The sequence below is a fragment of the Aphis gossypii genome, chromosome 3, assembly GCF_020184175.1.
Source record: "Aphis gossypii isolate Hap1 chromosome 3, ASM2018417v2, whole genome shotgun sequence".
Taxonomy (NCBI): domain Eukaryota; kingdom Metazoa; phylum Arthropoda; class Insecta; order Hemiptera; family Aphididae; genus Aphis; species Aphis gossypii.
In genome coordinates, this window is record NC_065532.1 from 13,905,060 (window position 1) to 13,928,780 (window position 23,721).

Genomic DNA, 23,721 nt, shown 5'->3' on the forward strand with positions numbered 1-23,721 from the left:
GATGAACCACTGGAGCTATAATATTTTATCCAAATTTTTACTATGAAAAGAGGAGGACTTTGACCATGCTATTTATTTTACCAGCATTGTATTAGTATCTAAATTCTAAGTATAGCGAGTACACGATAGTAAGAAACGAGTTATTATATTGTTTAAAATTGCGTTATTACAATGTCTTTAAGTCTTCAATATTATTTTTTTTAAATCGTAAATCGAATCGTACTATTTATAATATATTGTAAAAAATAAAAATCACAATACACAATCCAAGTCCTCTGGCTCTTTTTACTGTGTATACAGTTCCGCCAAGTAATTTGTAGAGAAACTCTTTAAACTGCCTATACATCAAACCGCCCTTAAAAAGCAGGTGCGGCGGGACGAGCAACTCAAAAGTCCAATCTTTTTGAGCTTTTTATTTTTTTTTTATAAATTGATATAGTATACACTATGACATAATATGACAATAGTATAATGATCCCTTCGCTCGTGATCGGCGCTGCACTTTGTAATAATATCGTATTATAATATACTAGGTAGGTGCCCATAATAATATTATAACAATAATTGCGCGTAGTGTGGGCGTCAAATCGTTTGGCGGCGCTGCGCGTATGAAATCCGCCGAAGAATAACGCCACCGCCGCCACCCGCCGTCACCTCTGCCGCGGTTTGGTGCGGAGGGGAACCACCCCAACCCTTCGGGTGGCGCGCGCGTCCGGCACACGTCGGCCGACGACAAACGCGTCGCTCACGCTCGCACACGACCGCAGTCTGCCGCCAAACACCCATCCCGTCGGGTCCGTTGCCGCCACACGGCCGTATCGTATCGTTCACCGTCGTCGTCGTCGTCGTCGTCGCCGCCGCCGCCACCGCCGCCGCGCCGCCGTTTTTCTATCCGCGAGATCATGTGTCGTCCACTCACGTCCAACCGGTCGCCGTCGCGGCCGTCGCCGTCATCGCCGTTGCCGCCGGAATGATGACAATATTATAATGTATATATTTTATAATAATAATTATTATTAAATATTAGTGCGATGGTCGCAGTCTCCTCCTCTACCGTTTCGCGCCATTTCCGCGCCGTGCGCCGTGAAACTGATTTTGAAAACTGAAATTCGCAATAATATATATTCCTTGGCGTCTTTACTGCGGTCTAGCTCATTTCTCTTGTATCCTGTACGGGTTAGTCGGTTTTAGTGGTTTTTCGCGCCCCGCGAGTGTAACGATCGCAGCCCGTCGCCCTCGACGTCATGGAGGCGGACCTCCGGGTTCTCCTGGTCGTTTGGATACTGTCCACCATGGGAGCGTCACCCGAACTGGCGTCTGAAGGTATGTGGAAATCATCGTGAGAGAGTTCACGGTTACTAATATATATACGTTGATTGCTGTTGCGTTGCAGCAGCGAATAAAACCTTCACTGGGTGGTCTCGGAAAAACCAAGAGTTAGAGCATGCGAAAAACGCAGTAAAATGTCTATAAAAAATAAACGAATAAAAAGTTTTACGCGCGTACAATAAAATTATAATAATGGCCCCACGAAACTTTCGAGTTTCGAACGTATGTACCTCCTAACGACAATATTTATTATGTTACTGGATATTTTAAAAAATATTCAAGGTTTAAAAAAAAAATTGAAATGATTTAAAATATTCAATTGTATTTATATCGAAAATTGATAAAACAATAAATGGATTTTCACTTTCACTCCAAATGTAGTTTTCACAACGGTGGACGATAACAACTTACATCTCATTATCGGTTAGACAAATATTTTTTTCATTCCATCGTTAGTGTCAAGTACTCAAGTACCTGTTATATTTAAATTGTTTTTCAGATATACATTTAAACTATCCTATATTATTATGGTCCAAAATAATAGTTTAAAATATTGTCTTAAACTCAAAACTAATTTAATGCTTTTAAAAATTTAAATTACTATAGTTTTAAAATTAAATTTGAGTATTGAATTTTGTATTTTAGTATGTTAAATATGCGAGTACAACATTTTTTTATCATAAACTATATACCTATAAGCTATAGATTTAATTCAAATCGTTTACGTTAAAAATATTGTGACACTTGTTTATATATTTATGTTTAATGAAACTTGGAGATGTTTTTACAAATATTATATTAAAATAATTTGTTTCAAAACTGGCTAATAACTTTAAGCACAAAAAGTGAAGGATTTGTGCGTTTCTGGGACAGGTGTCTTTACATTTAAAATGAATGATAAATTATGTTTGAAAATAATCATGTACTAAATTCGCTAAGCATATACAATTTTTGATTGCTTATATATTTCTATTTCTTTGTAGCAATTTTAAAATTTGAAATACAGTTTTTATTTAATAAACATGACATATGGTATAAATCATAGTGTTGGTATGTAATATATAAATAATTATTAAATTCATAAAAATACAACACTATCTACTTTAATGCTATTTAATTTGTTCTATTACTTTTTGTTGTTATATTCGTGATTTTTAGGTAATGATCATATAGTAACTAACTATATTTTGAAAGATATTAATATGTATTTTAGAGTATTATTTACGTTAATCAATAATATATTTATTTAAATTTGTGTAATTTTACCACAATAATAAACACCTTACATCGATGAGTGAAATAAACTTTATATTTTACTGATTAATTAAAAATTAAAACTAAGTTTTAAATTCACTATAACTAGTAATTGTTGATTATAACTAAAAATATTTTAATTGTAATATTATTTATACAATATAAATATGTTACTTATTTTAATAACTTTTTAATTAAAGAAAAAATACTTTAATATAATATAAACATTAAACAATAATAAATATAATTATTGTCTTTTTGTGTAAAATAAGTTTAGTTTATGTTGTTTATTGTGTTGTAACTACTGACTTGAGAGGGTGTGTTGTTTCTATAACACGATGACGATGTTGCATATTTTAATGACGTAGTAGAATTAAGGCTGTCTATATTATAATTGTATTTAATTTGCTTCCTATAATTATACTCAATTGTCTATACTCATACAACTCATAACGTTGCATACTATATCCTAAATTAAGAATTTTAATGTTATCAATATTTTTATTAATTAAATCATAAAAAATAAAAAAGTTAGTAAGTTAAATGGAAACTTTATTATGGTTATACCTTGATATAAGTGAAGACTAAAGTTTAGTGGCAGGTATAACAACTATAAACAGAGAATTATGCTATGTTAAAATACAAATATTTGGATGTTGAGAACTTGTGACTTAATAGTTTTAAGTATAAAAACATAAGTTTTTTATTTATTTCTGTTTTTTTTTTATTAGAATAACTTTCGGGATCATGGTCATTGGCAATTGTTATATTTTTTATAATATTTATACAATTTTAGTGTCGATGATAATTGTTTATATTTTTAAAATAAAACTATACGAGTTAGGTTATATTAAATAGGTATACAATAATAATAATAATAATAATTATAAATTAACAAATTGGTTATATTAACCCTAGCTTACATTAAATTAATTTTGTCCAATTTCGATTTCTGCAGGAAAAAGAATATATTAACTATTATAAGTTGTGTGTCGAAGGTTTTGAATGTATTACCAGATATTTTGTTTTTATTACTTGATAGTACATATTATATGATGTGTCAGTTTTGTCACATTCTATGGCAATTTGTTTGGCGGAATAAAGGTGTTTTTTTACAGTTTTACTGTCTTTTATGCTTCAGATTTATTATAATTTTAGAGTTCTGTGTTTATATTTTATAAGATGCAGATCATTTAAATTTTACCAGGTTTAAACCAGGTTTAGTTCTTGTAATTGTACATAAAAGTTTTATTTTTAGAGATGTTATAATCTAAGTAAATTAAGAATGGTCAAAATATCTTGATTATTAATATGTGTTCGAAGGTGATAAAATCAATTTTGAAATCTTTTTTATTATTGAATATTTATTGTATAGGTCCTAAGGTATCTAAGGTCTATGTTATAATACACACATTTTTAATTTAACGATGTTTATGCAGTTTTTTGTTTTAAGAGGTTTTTAGATTAGTCTGATAGAGTTTGAGTATATTGGTAGAATAAAAAACTGTCTTAGATAACATTGTATAGAGGGTAGACGAGTAGAGAGAGAGATGATTTTGGAATAGATCTTTTGTTATTTTGTTTTGTTAGGATTTACTTATATTGGGAAATTGTTTTTCATGGTGTTAGTGTATAGTTACTAAATTAGGAATTTTAGATTTTTATTTGATGTTTGTTGTTTGTAGTTGAATATTAAGGATTATACTCTTTCATTTTTTGAAAATAATATGCATCAGTTTTATTTGGCGTCGCGAGGTCATATGAGTACTTGACTTTGAGATTTTCAAAAGAAAGACGTTACTGAATCATTGGAGAAAAATATAGTTGTTTAATTGCTTTTATTGTACTTAGTTGATTAAGACTGATGCGTTAGGTAAAATTAACTAAAATATAGGTATGGGATAATATTCTAAAGTTTCTAGTCTTATGTTCGTAAAAAAGTAATTGAATTACATTTAGCCGTTTAATTTCACAAATTCATTTTCATTATCACTGGGTGGACTATTGAACATACGAGTATCGGCACGTCCAATAATGATTTGTTTGCTAGGATTATATAATTTATAAAAGTTAAAAAGTTTTCGCTTTTAAATTTAAAATAATTATATGATCATCTATAAAACTATCTACAAACAACCTATTAGATAGAAAACCCTATTTAAATCTTTAGATATTTGTGAGTCAAATAAAATGTTTGTGGCTGCTTTTTTCCACTGGTAGCGATAATAATGTAATAGTTGCTAGGTAAATTTATAACATAGATTAATATCATAAATTCGATATATTTTGGTACCTTTTTAAATGGTACTCTATAGTACTATAATCGAGAGAATGAAAAGTGGCCACTGAAAGATATGATAGGGACGGTTTTTTTCTTGAAAAACCAGGGGTTCTCAAGCTGAGTTGTATATACTACACTTAAAAATTCAAAATTCGCGCCTTGTTTTAATTTGTCAGTAATTAAAAAAATACATATATTTTTATGTTAAACATTTAATTAGGTAGATATTTAATTGTATCATCTATAATTATTAAGCTTTGATTACTATTTCCAATACCTATAGTCAAGTCGTATTAAATTTTAAAGAATCCTATTTTTTATAGAAGAAAAGTTTATCAATTTGGATCAATAGCTTTTTAAATCTAAATAATAATATTAATTACAGGGACTCTATGATAAATTATTTGCTTCTTTATACAACAAACTAATAATAAAAATAAATAAAAATTAAATTACTACTTTATTCTTTCCAAGTTAAAAAAAAAAAATACAATATAAAATGAAAATAGTAGTTAGTGATAACATGAGGTAATGAATATGTATATACATAGCAAAATTGTTGGCTCTATATACGTTCAAACGAAGAACAGATAAGGCTTATTTAACCCTTTAGTCTTTTTGTTTTGAAATTCATTCTTGTGGAAATAATGTTTAAAAAATAAAAACTTCGCTAATTTCGTTACCAAATTAAATTTTAGATATTATTTGCGAAACAAAACAAAATCCATTGCAACTTAAGGTCATCATATTACAATGAACCCCTATACCGTGTTTCGAGTCATAAAATGTTGGACGATAACAAATTGTGCCTTTATAAAACTGTCTTTGTATTGTACTATTATTACCCCAAATATTACCTTTATATTAAAAAAAAAAAAAACTTTTATGTTTATATCATAATAAAACTTAATTATTGTATTTTAGATTCTGAGTGAATCAAGTAATTCCTACCTACATTTGTTCTGGAAAGATTATTTTTGTATGTAGCTATTATGTGTAATGCGTATATGCATAATATTTTTTGGATTTAGTGATATTACGTCTATAAAATAGTTCATGAAATTTACGGAACATAATTTTCTAACTCAATCGGTTTTGTTAATTTATTGTAATTCAAACACCTCTAACTGCTTTGAAATTTAAAATAATAATAATAATAGGTATATTACTATCAAATACTAATATAATTAATGATCAACACCTTATAGGTTACTGCATTATGTATTCCTCTCTTAATTTTTATTTTTAGTTCAGCAAGTATATTAAAATATTTAACATCAACTTCTTATAAAATATTTATTAAGTTAAGGATATTTAAATTTTTTTTCTATATTATTATATTCGATTTATATATTTTTATTCAATTTAATTATTCAAAAATGTTTCCTGACGTGAAAATTGCATAATCAAACACTTGTACTATTCATTTAGAATAAAGTGTTTGTTACATGATAATTAAATGTAAAAATATAATAATAATTTAATTTATTGTTCCGTTTAATTAGTCAGTAACGATAATCCCAGATTTTGTTGCCCAAATATAAAGGACCCCTTATATTTGTGCTACATACACCAAACTATGTTGAGCGCTTTTTTCTTTACTATTGCGAAGGGATTTACGTGTTTTCCCTCGAAATTCAAGTGTAATTACGTCAGGTGGGCTAAGGCTGACACCAATACTATTATGAAAGGTACGGTAGAACCTTGTTTTATATACATTAATCACGCAAGACTTTTGTTTTATAAAAGCAGATTTTTTAGCGAAAAAATAATAGATCTATATTATTATTAAGTTTTTATTATTTTTTTTATTTTCTGTTAGTTTTTTTTTTACTAACTTGACTGAGTAAACGCTAGTTATGTGTTAGTTTAAAAAATACCATGCATGAAGATTATTGTTCTATGCACGATTTTTATTTCATTTTTTACTCTTTTCATATCAATGTTTTTGTTACATACAAACGACTTAAAAAACTTTGGGGAGGTTTAAAATGCGGAGTTATAGTAAAGAAGAAGAAGAAAGCAGCGTTGACAGTGCAGCTGTCGCGCGTCTTACTGAACGTTTTTGGCCATGGCCTGTGCAATATTATGTCATTAGCGTAAAATTGCGTTATCTAGTTTCAAATAAGTTTCAATTTATGAAAGCAGTTTAGTTTTTTTTAATTAGATTTGGATACATTTCTAGAGACTTTTGTTACAATAGTAAAACTTAATCGTTTAACATATTTAATTGTTTACATTTATACGATTAATGTTAAATGTATTTAAAATATAGTTTCAATAATATAATACAATGGTATGCTAAATATTTTAATTAATTTGTTAAAAAGGATTAAAAAAAGAATGATTTATTGTAATTTATTACAATATTTAAAATATATTTAACGCGAATTTTGTGACAAAAAAAAAAAAATGAATAATAATCGTTAAAAAAGTTAGTTTACGTTACGAAAATTAAAAGTTAAAACGTTTGGTATTGCCTTTGGCTGCCTGTATTTGAAGTTTTTGTATTCTTTCTTTTGGTTAAAAAACATATATATATATATACATATTACCTATATACATAAATATCTCAAGTTTTGTCGAAATAAAACGCCATTTTTTTTTCTTGGCAGCATAAAACTTTTTCACTGGATCTGGATGCTAATAAGTTCGGGTTCATTTGTCCGGTTTTTAGTTCAGAATTCGATATGGTGTTAGTATTCGGCGTATACATTAAACCCCCTCTTTTTCTAGACGGTTTACCTTCGTCTTCGCAAAGTTTCCTTACACGGACTCCGAATACCTTATGAGGACAACTTTTGATAGAAAGAAATACTTGTATTGGTTTCGCAAAATTATTAACCTACAGCACTATAGCGAATGAAATATTAAGGGATATTCGTTTCAAAGAAAAACATTACCCGAAGAAAGTTTCACCAAAAGCCATTGGGGCTAAACAAATCCGGGAAAAGTTTGTATAATAGAATGTAATCTAAATTATGGCTTCATACCGCGAGACGCGCATAAGGTGAACCCTGTAGGTGACGGCGAAGGAAATCGGTTGAGAAAAAAATTATTTTTTATACACCGTACCTATCACTAAGGTTGATGGTATTAAAATTTGATACCGGTATAGCGATATCAGAATCGGAATGGTATGTGATGAAATACCATAATATCAATATTGTAATGTATCGTAATAGGTTCATATTGTTATACTGATATTGATGATATCAATTAACGATATCATGATGAAATAATAAGGAGATGTGAAAATTTAATAAAAATGATTTAAATTATACCTTTTAAAAAGTGCCAATGCTCTATTAAAACGTTTATACGTATTTAACATTTTTAATTGAGATGAAACCAAAAAGCATACCTATAACTGTTGTACTATTATACTTTTCTATTTTCATTATCGTTTTTTTTTTAAATGTGTTTAATTCGATGAAATATTATAGTACTTTAATAGTTGTTATTATACAATACAGTATACACCATTGAAGTGGTTTAGGGTATACTGAAAAAAAATCGCCAACTCTATAGTATTATAATGATGTTTGGTTCTTTAATATGCCTTGTACTAAGGAAATGTGTTATACATATTTTTGAAAGCATAATTAGGTTTAAATAAATTAGGATTGATCTATGTGTATAATTTTATTATGAATTAATTTTCAAAATAAAATAAAATAAATAAACATCAGCCATTCACTTTAGAAAATATTAGCGTGGAACAGAATTTCAATCGCCTCTAGTAAACCTCTACCGGTCCGGCGTATCAGCGCCAAAAAGAGAATTGTTAGTTTGATAAAGATTTTTGGTGGGAAACAACTACAAGACCATAACTTTGTCTGTGTTTTTCGGAAACTCGATAACTCAATTTAGTTTTACAAAAGTTGACATCAAAAAATAAAAAAAGTACCTATATTTACACATTTTTAAGCACTATATACTGTTTTGTTGGAAATTTGTTCTCTAGTAGATAGTTTTTTTTACGATAGTTTTTTTTTTAAATTTTAAAGTAGACCCAATAATGCTAAAAATACTAAACTTAATTTTGTAATTGGCTACAATAAAGGCTACTAGATGATGAGATACAAATTGTAGTAATTTAGTTTTCAGTATTATACAAACCATTATGAGGCACAATAACCGTTTAAAATAACACTGGTTCGTTTGGAATTGGCTTATAAAACAGCAAAAATCGTACTCTAAAGCTTTTAGCGGAATTTTATATACGCCATAATGTATCTGTTTGACCATAAAACCGCTACAGAAACACTTTCATTATTATTAGTTCAAAATTATAACACTATGCTGACTTAGTTGGGTTATACAAATTGTAGTATTAACGGCAGATGTTACGGTATTTAAAAGGATTTATATTTTTTTTGTAAAGCTTGATATGAAATTGAATACATTTTTACTTGAACAGTTATTAAGTATTTGTTTTTTGGCACTGTTATTTTTTATCGAGATGTGTATATATTATTTACTATATAATTAATGTCGGTGTATTGTAATATTCATACATATTATACAACCTATAAATGTATTATGATTATTTAAATTACGTAAGTTCAATGAAACATTGTTATTTTTATAACAGTTATCAGTATAATATGTGTTTATTAGAAGTCATATTTTTATTGTAAATAGATACTCGTGAATTTAAGCATGATAATTTTGATTTTTAATTTTAAAATAATATATCTGTTTAGTGTTTATAAAATATTTTAAAATTTTTTCGAGTTTGATAAAATATATTGATTTAGATATTGGAAATAAATAAAAATGATATAAAATTACGTATATTGTTTAGTGTTTTTTTTATATTTCTAAACTTAAGTATACATGACTCATTTTTACATAAAAATAATATGACAATTTTTATTAAAATAAAAATAAAAATAAAACAATTATATTTTATAGGCTGCAATTATTATTATGATTTATGATAAATAAAATTGTTTGTACATAAAAACTATTATTGTGTGGTATATTTGATATTGGAATCGGCATGAATTTATCAATTTCAAACGAACTGGATAAAAAAAAATTATACAGAAAATATCACACAGAGAGATTTTTTTTTATTTCAAAATGCTTACAGTGAAAAAACAGCGGGTAGAGTCTGAAGAAGAGGATTTGGCCAAAGGGAAATCCATTTTTTATGATTCTATAAATGTTATGACCTAGGACTGTGAGGAATAAGTAGTTAGAATTCCTTGTCTCTTTCTCTTATCCTATACTACCATATTCAAAATAACAGATCATTAAACTGGGAATAATTATTGAGCATATGAATATTATACATTTTACTCATATCTTATCGGTTCCAATTCTTCTAGTTAATTTTAATCTAAGGATTCTTGAATATTTAATTTTAATTCTACTGTTGATGTTTTTTATATAGACATGCATAATTAAAATAAGCATAAAAATACAATTTTCTGTTGATAGTATGAACAGAGTTTGCAGTATATTGAAAGCACCTAGTAAATTATCACTTAATATTAAACAATATTATTGTATAATATTTTTGTCTATGATGTTAAAAATAATTAAATTTATTATTATTAATAAAGATATAAATATGGGTTTTGGTTGAAGTGTTGAATACATTTTAAATTATTTAGGCAATATATGATTAAATAAATGGCATTTACATAATGTTTAAACATTTCAATAAGTTATAAGGACGAGTAACGGTACTTAATAATAAAAACCAATATGTATTTGACGTAAAGCTGTACTGAATGATTACGATGGAATAGGTCAAAGATACTGAGCGATGAGTAGATTGAATTCTCGACATTTTAGATTAAATTATTGTATAATAAATAACTAAAATATACGTTTTATGCATCTAGCCGTGACATATAAACATAAATTGAAATTGATTTTAAAACGTATGAAAGTTACTCGTAAGAGAATTTGATATAATATAAGCGACTGTGGAAGGAAACACTAAGAATAAGACAAACGTCAATCGATCCTAGTCATCAATCTCTTCGCTTTGCATGACACTCTATAGTAGAAATCAATATGTTTTATACTAACCTGCGCTTAATATTTTTATTATGTCAAAATACTTATATGCCAATATAGAAGGTACACGTTTTATTTTTATGGACTTTATGACTATTATTTTGAAAACTTTTATTAATAATTTGAAAATATTAGTGTAGGTAACGTTGAAATATTTTTGAGATCATATTAATTATCATCTATTATTTTTTATCTTTAAAGAAGTAAAATTGAATCTGAGGTTATTATTGTTAAAATAATATTTTTATTATATAAACACGAATATGTGTTAATTTTGTTTATATCACCTATAATATGATAATATAAATATTTCAAATAAAAATTTTCAAATACCTTTTATATTTTAATTCACATAAATTATAGCGAAGTGTGACTTGTTATACCTGTATTAAAAAATTATTGAAATATAAATTCACAGATGCTAAAAGTGCTTGAAATCCTTTGGATTGAAAGAGTTACTAATGAAGAAGTTTTATATACCTAGAATAAAAGAGAAAAAGGAAGGTAGGGTGAACAATTAAGTCTAGAAGGTGTATAATGATAAACCACGATAACCTGCTTATGAACATTATTTAAGGTGGTAAAGAGGTAAAACGGAGTACACACTACACATCTTAAAAGGTAAGAAGAAAAATAAATTCCAAGAGTTTTTAATTATGTCAGGGTAAATATATTTAGGAGGATTGGAGCTAATAAATCGGGAGATTGATAAATAGAAAAAGTAGATCTATTTATTTTATTTTGAAATAATTTAAAAATGTTTTGTTTTAATTAATAATATTATTACGTAGTTATAATTTATACTATACATAAAAAGTATAAAATAATTATGATTTAATAAAAATAACAAAAGGTGCTGAAAATAACATTAAGCTTTATAAACCCTTGTTCAAAATTCAAATGTATCCGTTTTAGGTTGGTTTGGCTTAATTGGCTTAAGTTTAAACACTTAAGTTCTTGTTATGAAATTTTTTTAGTTATTATAAGAAGCTTAAAATAGTTCTTAGAAGGTGCATTTGTCGAAATCTAGAATTCTATGTGATCGAATTTAAAATATATATAATTGTACATTATAATACTATGAAAAATGTTGTAATTAATTTTTTACTGCATTAATTGTGCTGGTTGTGGTATAAGCATTGGTTAGATTTAAAATAAATAATATTGAATGTAATATTTTAACATTTTTTGTTAGTAACAAAAAAAGGTTAAGATAAGTTGAGTTTCTTAAATACAAGTTCGATATAAAGAAAACTGTTACTAACCTGAGTTTATACAGTTTATATATACTAATGTTAAGTTACATCTTAAGATAATTCAAACGCTATAACGTCATAACATTTAAAATAACGATAGGATGACGAGTCGTATACGTTATCTTTTACACATATATTATACATTTTATTCATCGAATGTGATTTTTGAAGCTGTATTGTTTTGAAAAAAATGTTAATAAAATGTATTTAAAATGTTTCGTAAACAAATGAATTTTATGTAATATATAGTTAAAACCCATTCTTAAATCAAATGGGGTTTATACCGTTCAGAGTATCGGTATATAATATTGTTTAGCCCTTTTTATTGATTACTTAGAAATAAAATAAATTATTTGCATCCTTTTTTCTTCTATCATCTGTCTATGACTAAAATTATTTTACGAACAAATAGATAGATAGATATGCGCTGATTGAAATTCTTAGGATCCAAGGTTATTTTATGTAAATATTCTTGAGCCGAGAGTTGTGCCCGTGAGATTCAGTCGTGTATGAGCTTATCGTCAAACCAGTAGGGTCCCATTAAAACCGGCGATATTGAAATGTAGCACATATACACATATGCACATACTGTAAGCTGTTTCGTGTGGTTGGTGGGTGAGAAGAAGAGGAGTTATACGTAAGGGTGTTGCAAGGGGAAGCTCAGGTTTATTTCGACTGTCAGACGCACAGCTTGGGGATTCCCAAGACCACTTCGCCAAACAAATTAGTTCCATCGTTCTTCGTATATATATATATATATATATTGAGAGAGAGAGAGCAAGAGAATCCATCCATTGCTTTGGTGGCCTTTCCTTCTGCCTCTCTTTATTTGGTTCAAAACCGATGCTCCGACAGGCCCTGGCAGCTTCATATATACAAATCGTTGGACTCTACGTTATTAATCAAACGGACATCGCCCAGGTACATTCGCTAGACGACCGCTTACAAGATACTACAATTATTATTACCGTTCTAACCCGTCGGTTTGCTGTGAATAGATTCATGACGTGCCTAACATAGCCAAGTGATATATTTTAAGCGCTAATGAAGTTGTTGTACCTCTAGAGAATGCAAGGACATGAATCTTGAATCATGACAAATTGTTGACTTCGATTTCACAACATAAACTGTTTCAACAGTTTACTAAATTAAATACGAAATTAAATTCTTTGCAATAAAAGTGCTTTTAAGTGTCCCGTAAATTAACTTATACATAATATAATAATAGTTTGAAAAGTTGATTGCTCAAAAATTATGAATGATTAAAATTAAATAGTTATTTAGTTCGTTGAAAAATTGTATTTATTTGATTCGTATAAATATGAACGTTATGAATTTTAATTTAAAAGTTATAAAATATTTTTAAATTAAAAATATATGTATAAATAAAGTTGTTTGCTCATAAGAAACATTAAAGCTTGATCAAATTAGTTAAACATGTTAGATAATTTGTTTTCGTATTGATGCTAATTATTATTGAAAAAGTTGTATATTACTCGATATAAATACCTGTACGATTAAAAAATGTAAACATTAGAGAAGTAAAATTTTAGTTTTTACGTGATAGTATCTAAGTATAAAATATTGTCTATCTCTGGTACATCACTGACAGATTAATACCAAACTGGGGAATATTAGAGGATTTTGAAATCGATGATATTATACTGAATACAATTTAACGTATATTGAAATAAAATATAATATACTATAAAATTATATTTTACTTTATCAATGACCTGTTGCAATACTCTCTTCCACTTATAGCTGATTCTCATAATCTTGAAACCAACTGGTGTTCCATTCATGATTTAAAAAAAAAATCTCAGACCGTCACATAAATCTCTGATCTCATTATAGAAGTTACCTGATGAATTAGTGCAAAATAATGAGGATAAAGAAAACTTTATCCTAATTGTTGAAACTAATTGTATAAAAAAGTTAAAAATAATAAAGAAAACTCCAAGTAGATTGATTGGATCAAAACTACTAAAATTACTTATATTATTAACACTAAGTACTTATTTGATATTTATAATATATATATAGGTATAGTTTATACTTAAATTTCAGTTATATTATTTTAAGCTTTTAGTCAAACGTATCAACATATAAATGCGTGGAATGTGTAATACAAATGTAAATATTAAATGGCACTATTTCGAGAAAAAACGTCAACCCCGAATGCATCTATCCAATTTTCAATGTTTACTAATTTTATACAATCCATGACATACACAATCCATAAAAGACACACACAATTAATATAATAATATGTATAATTTATGCTTTAAGTATGAGAAGTATAATATTGTACGGTATTATCCGAATGTATTAATGCACAAACGTATAAAATATACAATGAATGTAAACATCCAGTTAAAAAAAATGGTGTTTAAAAAAATTAATAAATGTTAACACCGAAAAATTATCATACCTATATATCTAATTTTAAAACTTTCTGAACTCAATCATATACATCTTTTCATTACTCGTATAGATATATTATATTAAATTTACAATAATAATAATTTGGCTTGCTACATAAACGCAATTTTAAGTAGTATTGGTTCACTGTTTTCTCCGTGTATTGTTACCAGGTCATCTGTAATCTGTAAAGTAAAATATAGTATGAATATTTAATTTCAATACTGTTAAATTGTAATTGGTATAACTAAGCGTCTCCTATAATATCATTAACGTCAAAATCCTCCCCGGTTGGTATTAATCTGTCACTGATACACTATACTAGAGATAAACATACGACCACGTAACATCTCGTATTCATAAATTAAATTTTATCTATTGAGCCAGTATTAAATCATAAAAATATTTATTTTGTGTGGATTGCAGTTGAAGAGTCGAACATACGGAACAGCGATAGGTACTGTGTGTTTAGTTACTCGTATCGGTTTACTGCCTCACCTTTGAGAATTGAGGTGGATATTCAGGGGCGTAATTTGAAGGTGTTTTGGTAGCCTATTTTTTTATTTATATAATTATATGGTTGGTTGGTATAATATTTACACGTGCACCCAGAATTTTTTTTTTTTGGTGGAAGGGTTCATTATACATTTTTTTATTTACCTTACACTAAAAATAAAAACACTTAAATATATTTTTTATTTAAACGTGATTGTCTCTTTGTGTTTCTAAGGAAAGTTTTGTTTCGCCACAGTGTGGTTAATGATCTTTATAAGAACTGTTTTTGTATTTTTCGATAAAATTTGAAAAGATTTTTAAAACTAGTACCTAGTAATTATTATTATCATTGTTTTTATCGATCAAAGGTGATAACCGATAATCAATTGACCTAATCGCTATAGTACCTATATAAATCTCAAAATAATTTTTAAAGAACAAATCGACTGTCAAATACCATTTACAAATCACTAAATATTAATATGTATATAATATAAATCATAATAATAAACTGGAATAAAATCTATGTAATATATTTTTGATAAATCAATACTTTATAATAATGCATAAAGTAATATAAAAAATAAATATGTTTAGCCTCAAAGCCCTCCCCCATTGAGTGCGCCATTGATCATATTATAATAAAATTGCACTGAAACTTTAAGATGTTTATTAATAACAAAGATGATTTTTATATTATATTTTGTGGGAACTTTCCTAATAAATTATTTCTTTGGCTCAAATATAAGCCCAAATCACGCTAAATTGTAAAAGATAAATCATAAATGATATATCACCCAATTATTAAGCTTAATAATAATTATTTTGATAATTAGTCACACTACAGGTACCTAAGCATATATGTGAAATATATTTTCTACTTGCGTCCTGCTACCACACCGAACAAAATAGATAGTCTGCGTAGAGTAGAATGATTGTGCATCATCTATCGCCACTTTTAAAATTTGTCTAAAAAAAATGTTCGCTTCGCTATTGTTTTCGACTGAATGCTCCTCAATATTACCACACAAATAGTAATAATATAACCATTAGTATATTATATTTTAGTTTAATAACAATTTCATTAGAACAGTGAATGTGTAGGTACGTTTCATCGAATAGTTTACTGTTAAAGTGATTATACCAATAAACAATCGTCTTTATTTTTAGTAACTAGATTAACATTTCTAGTGGATGAAAATGTTTACTTGAAATTTTGAACCATTTTCACTATTCGAAAAATGTCTACTAAAAAAATAAAAAAAAAAATAAAAAATTAAAAAAACTCAAATATAAATCCCAATAAAGTGGAATCTCAAATCATTTACTTGTTTTACCTTTAAAACAACATGTATTACTTTTAAAGCGATTTATAAATTGTGTAAATGCGTTATTTTTTTTATATATTTAGTTTACCTATAATATATATTCAAAATTGATTAAAAATATTTTAATTAAATCGTCAAAAATATTTGTAAAAAAAGAATAATAGAAAATAAAAATAATTATAGCAAAAACGGTCAAGATACGGTGGTAAAATGAGTCTAAGAAAATTAGGTTATTTCATAAATTAATTTACTGTGGAGTCTTTATTTTTATAAAAAATATTATATTAATTTTCTGACTCATTGAATGGTTGCTGTAATAACGTAATTTCTGTATAAAATAAATTGTTTTAGCTGTTTAAATATAATTTTTTTTTATTGGTTAATGTGTAGTGAGGTTTGGCGGTATTTCAGAAAACGCGATTTCGTAAATTTTATTTTATTGAGATTTGATAATACTCAGTCAGTATATTATATAATATATTATTTGAACTTTCATTTGTCAATGACTCGGCAATGTTTGGAATGTTAAGGCAATGTAAGTGAGTGAGGAATAGAAAACGCTTGTTGTTCTCAGCCATGTCTCGTGCGATTTCGTGCTCAATCGTTCGTTGACATCTATACCTACATAGCTTCGTCAACATGTTTTCTGAAACGACTATTTTGTAAACGAGAAATTAATTTTCAACCCCTTGTTCGGCCTTTGAGAATAGTCTGAACGACCTTCTCAAGAGCATACTTTTTGATATGCATCTGCGTGTGGAACGTTGGGTTCCCCTAGAGACCATTGTCCTCTTACACAAATGTTGTCATAAGATCTCGAGTAGAAGCTGATGTGGCAAAGAATCACGTCATGATTTACAGTTTATCATCACTTGACTCGACTATGTTAAAATTGAAAAAAAATGTGTACATTCGTTATCTACTACTCTTTCCGACTATGGTTAATGTGTTTATGATAAGAATTTATTTTGTTATAGTTGAGTAAAGTGTATAGATATGAAACCATAGATCTTTAGACATAAGGTTAAGTATGATGAGCTATGTTTTTTTTTGAGTACTAATTAAGTAGGTATAGAAGAAGTAATTTTATCTACAATAGAGTATATCATCTATACCCTTTACGGCTATACAAGAGATAAAATATTGCTATTATTAATTTGTATCTATTATGTTCTTTTAAGAAATATAATTGATTTTTGTTAGTACACAATACACATGAAGATAATCATAAAATTGGAAGTAATATATTATTATTTATTTATTATTGGAATATTCAAAACATTTCCGCTCATTTAGAAAACGAGTTTCCACGTGAAGTTTGTCTGTATTTTTTAAAAGTTTCAAATTTTTTGTTACGTATCACATTTTATTTTTTTTACAAATTAATACAACTCAATGGCATAATTTATATGATATTTTAAAATTAATTAAGAAGTTATTTACAGATTAAACATATTTTATCTTTATTATCTACTTCGTACGTATTAAGTTTAGTGGTTAATTATTACATCGTTACTCATAAGTGTGGTTTTTTTTTAAATAAACAGTTAATAATTTAGCTTAAAAAAACTCGTAAAAAATAAAAATTGATAGTTTAGGGGACAATGGTCGACATTTTAGTCGATGTTTTTGTTTCTAAAAGGCTATACAGTTTATGGAAGGATGTCCGGTCAAATGCCGAGCTTTAGGAAAGGTCGCCTTGAGACCTGACCCACTTATCCCAGCGTGGCTCATAACAGCTATTTTTTCAATTTCGGTATCCCCCTTATCCGAAGGAAACCATCTTTAAAAAAAATAAATAAATACGTAAAGCTTTCGCGCCATTTTTACGACTATTCTTATTTTTGTCCTTTTCTCATATATTTTTACATTGGGATAAATCTGACCCAAGTTTTACGACACCAAAGGAAAATCCTATTTACAATTTACAACACTGTGACCAATATGCATGATTGGTCAAAATGAAAATCATACGAAAATAAATCGAAAACCTAACACTGAAAATACATTTGTATGTTATCGCATTTTTCCATGGCTGGGAATTATATTTTTAAAATATTTTTTAACATTAAAGGCATTTAAAGTTATAAAGATTTTTCATCTTGGGTTTATATACTAGATATGCACTCAATTTTTTCAAAGGTACTATTTATAGTTTCTTTGCATATTTTATTCGTACCATAATTTTTTTCATTAAGTATAGGTTGGTAGATATTCAAAGAAAACATTTTAAGATATTGAAGTCAACCAGGTTTTATCTCAGAGTTCTCAACCTACCTTTTTATTTCAAAAACTTTCAATGACAGTAAGTTTTTTATTTTTACATAATTTTAATATTTCTACCTTTGTTTACTTGTGAAACTTTTAACCTTCGATTTTAAAATGGTAAACTATATTATATTTTAGTTTTGTATTCTCAAAAAAAAAAAAAAAAATGTATTTTTAAACTGTTTATGTCAGAATAAGGTTTATTAGTTATAGTAATTTAATATTCTGTTTGGTGGAATAGAAAAATGGTATTTAAAAAATATATATAAAAATTTTCCTATTTTTCTAGATAAAACTTAATGTATAATTTTTAATTACATTTTAACCGATAAACATTTTTTATTTGCATATAATTACGAGTGTGTAATATTGTAATGGGCAATATATTAATAAATAATATTTAAATTTTCCCATTAGGAGTAAAATTAATTTTATTTATTTCATTGAAATTCATTGGAAATAGAAATTTTCACCATGTATTCGTTTAAATTAATTATATAAATTGTTTTTAAAATTTAAAAATATCGTGTCAAATATAGGTGTTATAATATTATTGTTGTATTTTATTTATTATTCAATTGGCAGTTTGGGGTTTTAAGACTAAATTATTTGAAAAATAATAAATGATAAATTTATAAATGATTAATTAAATTTATGTTAAAACTAACTCTCAAATAATACATCTATACTTTATTTTTATTACAAAATACGTATTAGTTATAATAATAACAGAAATAGTGTTTTTATTTAATAAAATTGGTTTGGTTAAAACACTTTTTTTACTAATAATTTACACAAGTCAATAAAATACACCATAATATGTGTTTACACATAATTCTTGTTCGAAATGGCTTAAAAATTCAACGAATACATAAACTGTAAAATAATGTTATAGCCACTTAAAGGAATTTAAAGATCTAATTTATTGTGAATACTCCAATACTCAGGAATTGTGGTTTTTTGCATTTTTTAATTTTAGTATTTTAACCATGGCTTTTGAATTATTCAACTGGCATCTCATGGTCCATTAATCCCCCCTAACCTTGGTACATGAGTTTCCGAAATGTAATTCCAAGCCTTCACACTATACTTGTTCTGATACAACATACTTGATTTCAAAGCGTTTCGTTAAATATTTAGGGTGTAATGCATATCAGCAACCTAACCGAACTACAGTATGCGGAATAGGTTAAAATCTGTTAAAATTTCCGAGTATAGTAGAGTGAGAAGGAGTTTCACGTACAAGGAAAATGTTTACCGTAATCGATGACAATTTACTGTTAGAAAAAAAAATGCTATACAGCAAAAAGCTTTTTAATGTAAAAATATATAAAAAATACCACATTCTGAAAAGCTATAAAAAAACTAATGAGACCCAATGGAGTTCTTTCAAATGACATACGTGCATGCATTACCTATAGAAAACTTCAACTGAATGTGCATTTATTTTATTAGAGTTTATCACCAATCATTTAGATATGTTAGAATGTAATGATTATATTTTGTCACAAAAACTAAATAATCTGATACATGACTGCGTAAGAATTAAATGGAACCATAGTTGCAACAATATTATTTAAATCGTACAAAACTATAATCTAAGAAGGAAAGAAGTTCTTATAAATGAATAAAAAACATATTTCCGCTCTTTATTTAATTTAAATATGTTTACTAACGATATATTTTGTACGTTATATACATTTTCAAGCATAAGAAATGTAAGATACATATATGATATTTTTCATTTTAGATCATACTATAATATTATTAAATCTCAACAGTTACATAAAATACTACCTGTTAAAAGTATTATAGGTAAAAGTTAAAAGAAATTGTAGAGGATATTAATTAAAGAGAATACCTAAGCAATTAAATTGTAAAATCAGAATTTTTTGTAAAGAAAAAGTTTGACAAATGTTGTCTATGTTAAAACGTCGAAGAAGGGCACCGAAAGAACATTTTTAGATAAAATATAAAATAATATATTTTTTAATTATTTTGTTAAGTAACCTACTTACATGAAATTTATTTATTATTTAAATTTTAAATTATGTATAGCTTTTATTAGCTTGTTGTTGATTTTATTATTGAAATTTTATTATCGAACTGTAGATAGATTTTTACCCAGTTTTGAAGAGATAACATTGCCGTGTTATATAATATTCACACTGTATTTATTACTATGAATTATATGATCATTTAGTACTAAAAAATATTCTACCATTATAAAAAAATTATATATTCGGTATAAATTAATTAATTTAATAATATATATGTATACATATATTTAATAATAAGCCACAAGATTATTGATTTATACATTTTTTACTTATAGAAATAATTTAGTTCAGGAAATAAAAGTTTCGATAATTTAGCATCTACGTAGTATGAGAATTATTTTGTTAAATTTAATTCATAATTCATTCCTTGCGATTATGTTATTGGTTATCAGAAAATATAATAAAAAATTGAGGACAATAGTTTTAATACAGAATATATCTATGGTTGATTGTGTTTTGAGTGTTTTCATCTTATTGTTTTGTGGTTCGTTTTTTACTATCTGACTTACTATATGATGTGAAATGGGAAACTATTTTAAAATGTGTAGTTGCAAAGTTTTGAGTTTATTGCATAATGTGTTGAAATCTAGCAAGAAAGGTGTTCGTTCGTTGATTATTATTTTTAAAAACATTTTTGATAATAAAATACTTAAGTGTTTTTGATTCTCAGATTTGGTAATGAATTATAGATTATATATTTTTTAAAATTGGCTTAGATAATAATGTTACAATATAAAATTTTTTTATTTTTATCTATAACGTGTGTTATGTAGTAAAAATATAATTATTCAAGTCGATCATAAATTATAGGAGAGTTCAAACTTATATTGTATATAATTAATAAAATTAAAAAAGATTGTTTCGTATTTACTAATATAAATACTTAAAAATAGATTTTTTAATAATATTTAACTACTATAACTTAAAATAAATAAGTTTATAATATTAGGTATTAATATGTATAGAATGATTTACCACGTAGGTTCATCTATTTTTTCCCAATAATGTAGTTTTTCAAAATCTGATTTTTGAAATATTTAAGTAAACTTGATACATGATGACCATATTTTCAAATTCTCGAGATTTTTTTTTACTACTTAGAGAACGTTCCGTAAACGTTTGACTTTCAAATGATATGAAAAACAGCAGTTTGTATTACCACAGAACCCTTTTTAAGTAGTACAAAAACTCAAGAAACTGAAATTTTGTTTTTAAATATATCTTAAGATACCAAAAATCAAAATTTAATTAAATATAATATTTAAAGGATAAATGGGAGTAAACATTTCCTTGTTTATGTATATGATAATCGATAATGTATAATATGATGAACTGGGAAAACATTTTAAAATTTAAAGTCAACCTTTTATGATCGATCTGCATGAACGTGTTTTTGCTGTGTTTAACACGTGAGAGACAAGATAACAAAAGGAAAGTTGGCACAATATCCTCTTAATCCTGTGTTTATGATTACAAATGTATGCATAAGTCCATCAATATGTATAGTAATATTATATATCCGTGCACACATATATTGTGGAGTTAGGTGAACCTATACATTGATGGACATGAGCATTTATTTTTGTTCGTGGATTAAAATTATCCGAAAATCTGGTTTTAAAATAAATGATAATCACAAAATATTATACTATGTAAACATTAACTAAACAACTTTTTTTTTAAATACATGTAAACTTGTAGTAGATTGAAATATACCTTTTAAAGTACGCATGTTCATCACGAATCACGATATTTTAATTAAAAAGTAATTCTTTTTTTTTTTAACAATTATTATTTTGAATAATTTAAAAATGATCTGGGATTGAGATTTTTACTATTACTTAAATATATTTAACATTAACGTTTTATAAGGTACCATATTATCTGTATCTATAACTATATAAAACGTTTTGACATAGTTTATACAAAGTATTCACTTAATTGATAACGATATGAATAACATTAAATTATTATATAATATTATATTATTATTTGTCATTAAATAATTACATTTCACATGGTTACGAGATAGGTACCAAGTTTTTTATTCTATATCTGACGATTAATATAGAATAACCTAATCTAACATCGTTTATGTTTACTGACTACATAGAAAATATTGTTCGTTTTAATTACTTATCTGGTTAATAGTTTAAACATAAAAATATTCAATACTCCATTTAGTCGGTAACATTAATTGAATTTCATCATTACTTAGTTTTGTTATATTATAAAACTTGATATTTATATAGTATGTAAAATAAAATGTAAAACATAATATAGTTTAGTAGTGCAATGAGTATAGTGTAATCGACTTATTTAGTTTTGAAAATAAGAATAATGTTTTAAAATAGTGTACTTACATTTTATGTTATGACGGTCGTCTTAAAATTCTTTTGTTGAAATGATAGGCTATTGACATTTGGATTAATCGAAAATAAATGTGTTGATATATTTACAAAGAAGTGGATTTATAAAATTGTAAGTGAAAATGTCTTATGGTTTTTTTTGTAAAATTTTACCAATGGATGCTGTATTTACTGTTTCTTCATTACTTACAGACATAACTATCTAATGATCATCTTTTTCCTTAAAAGTTTTGTAGTGTAGCTTCGCATATAATATATTATGTTATTTTTTTTTTTTTTTTTGAAATAGCAACCCTCTCTGTCTTCCTTACTCGTTGTGCATCTGTCTCTCAAAAGTAAATATTCTCCAGACCTCTGAAGCAAACACGATCTCCCTTGTCGCGGGACGGAAAAGCAAATACCCTCTTCTTCATACTTGTTGACACGTACAAAATGTACACACGCACTCGGGTTTGTCACCCTGAGGCTTTCAATTCAAAATTCAACAAGAGTTCAAAATATTAATATTTGCAGTTAAATGTTATGTCTTATCGTTTTCAGGAAATCAAGTTAAAACTCAAAATTATTTTTCGTTTTTATAATAATATATATATAAATATAACTAATATTTAATGATTC

The 23,721-nt window shown here is 26.5% G+C and overlaps 1 protein-coding gene across 1 annotated transcript in view; it reads left to right on the plus strand.

Annotated features, from left to right (window-relative positions):
* The first annotated feature begins 755 nt into the window (after positions 1–755).
* The window catches only part of LOC114130276 (B-cell receptor CD22-like), a 332,047-nt gene continuing 309,081 nt past the window's right edge, over positions 756–23,721 (plus strand). The window contains exon 1 of the mRNA XM_050204078.1: positions 756–1,323. Coding sequence (XP_050060035.1) covers positions 1,245–1,323 — 79 coding nt within the window. The 5' untranslated portion in view covers positions 756–1,244. The remainder of the gene's footprint in view (positions 1,324–23,721) is intronic.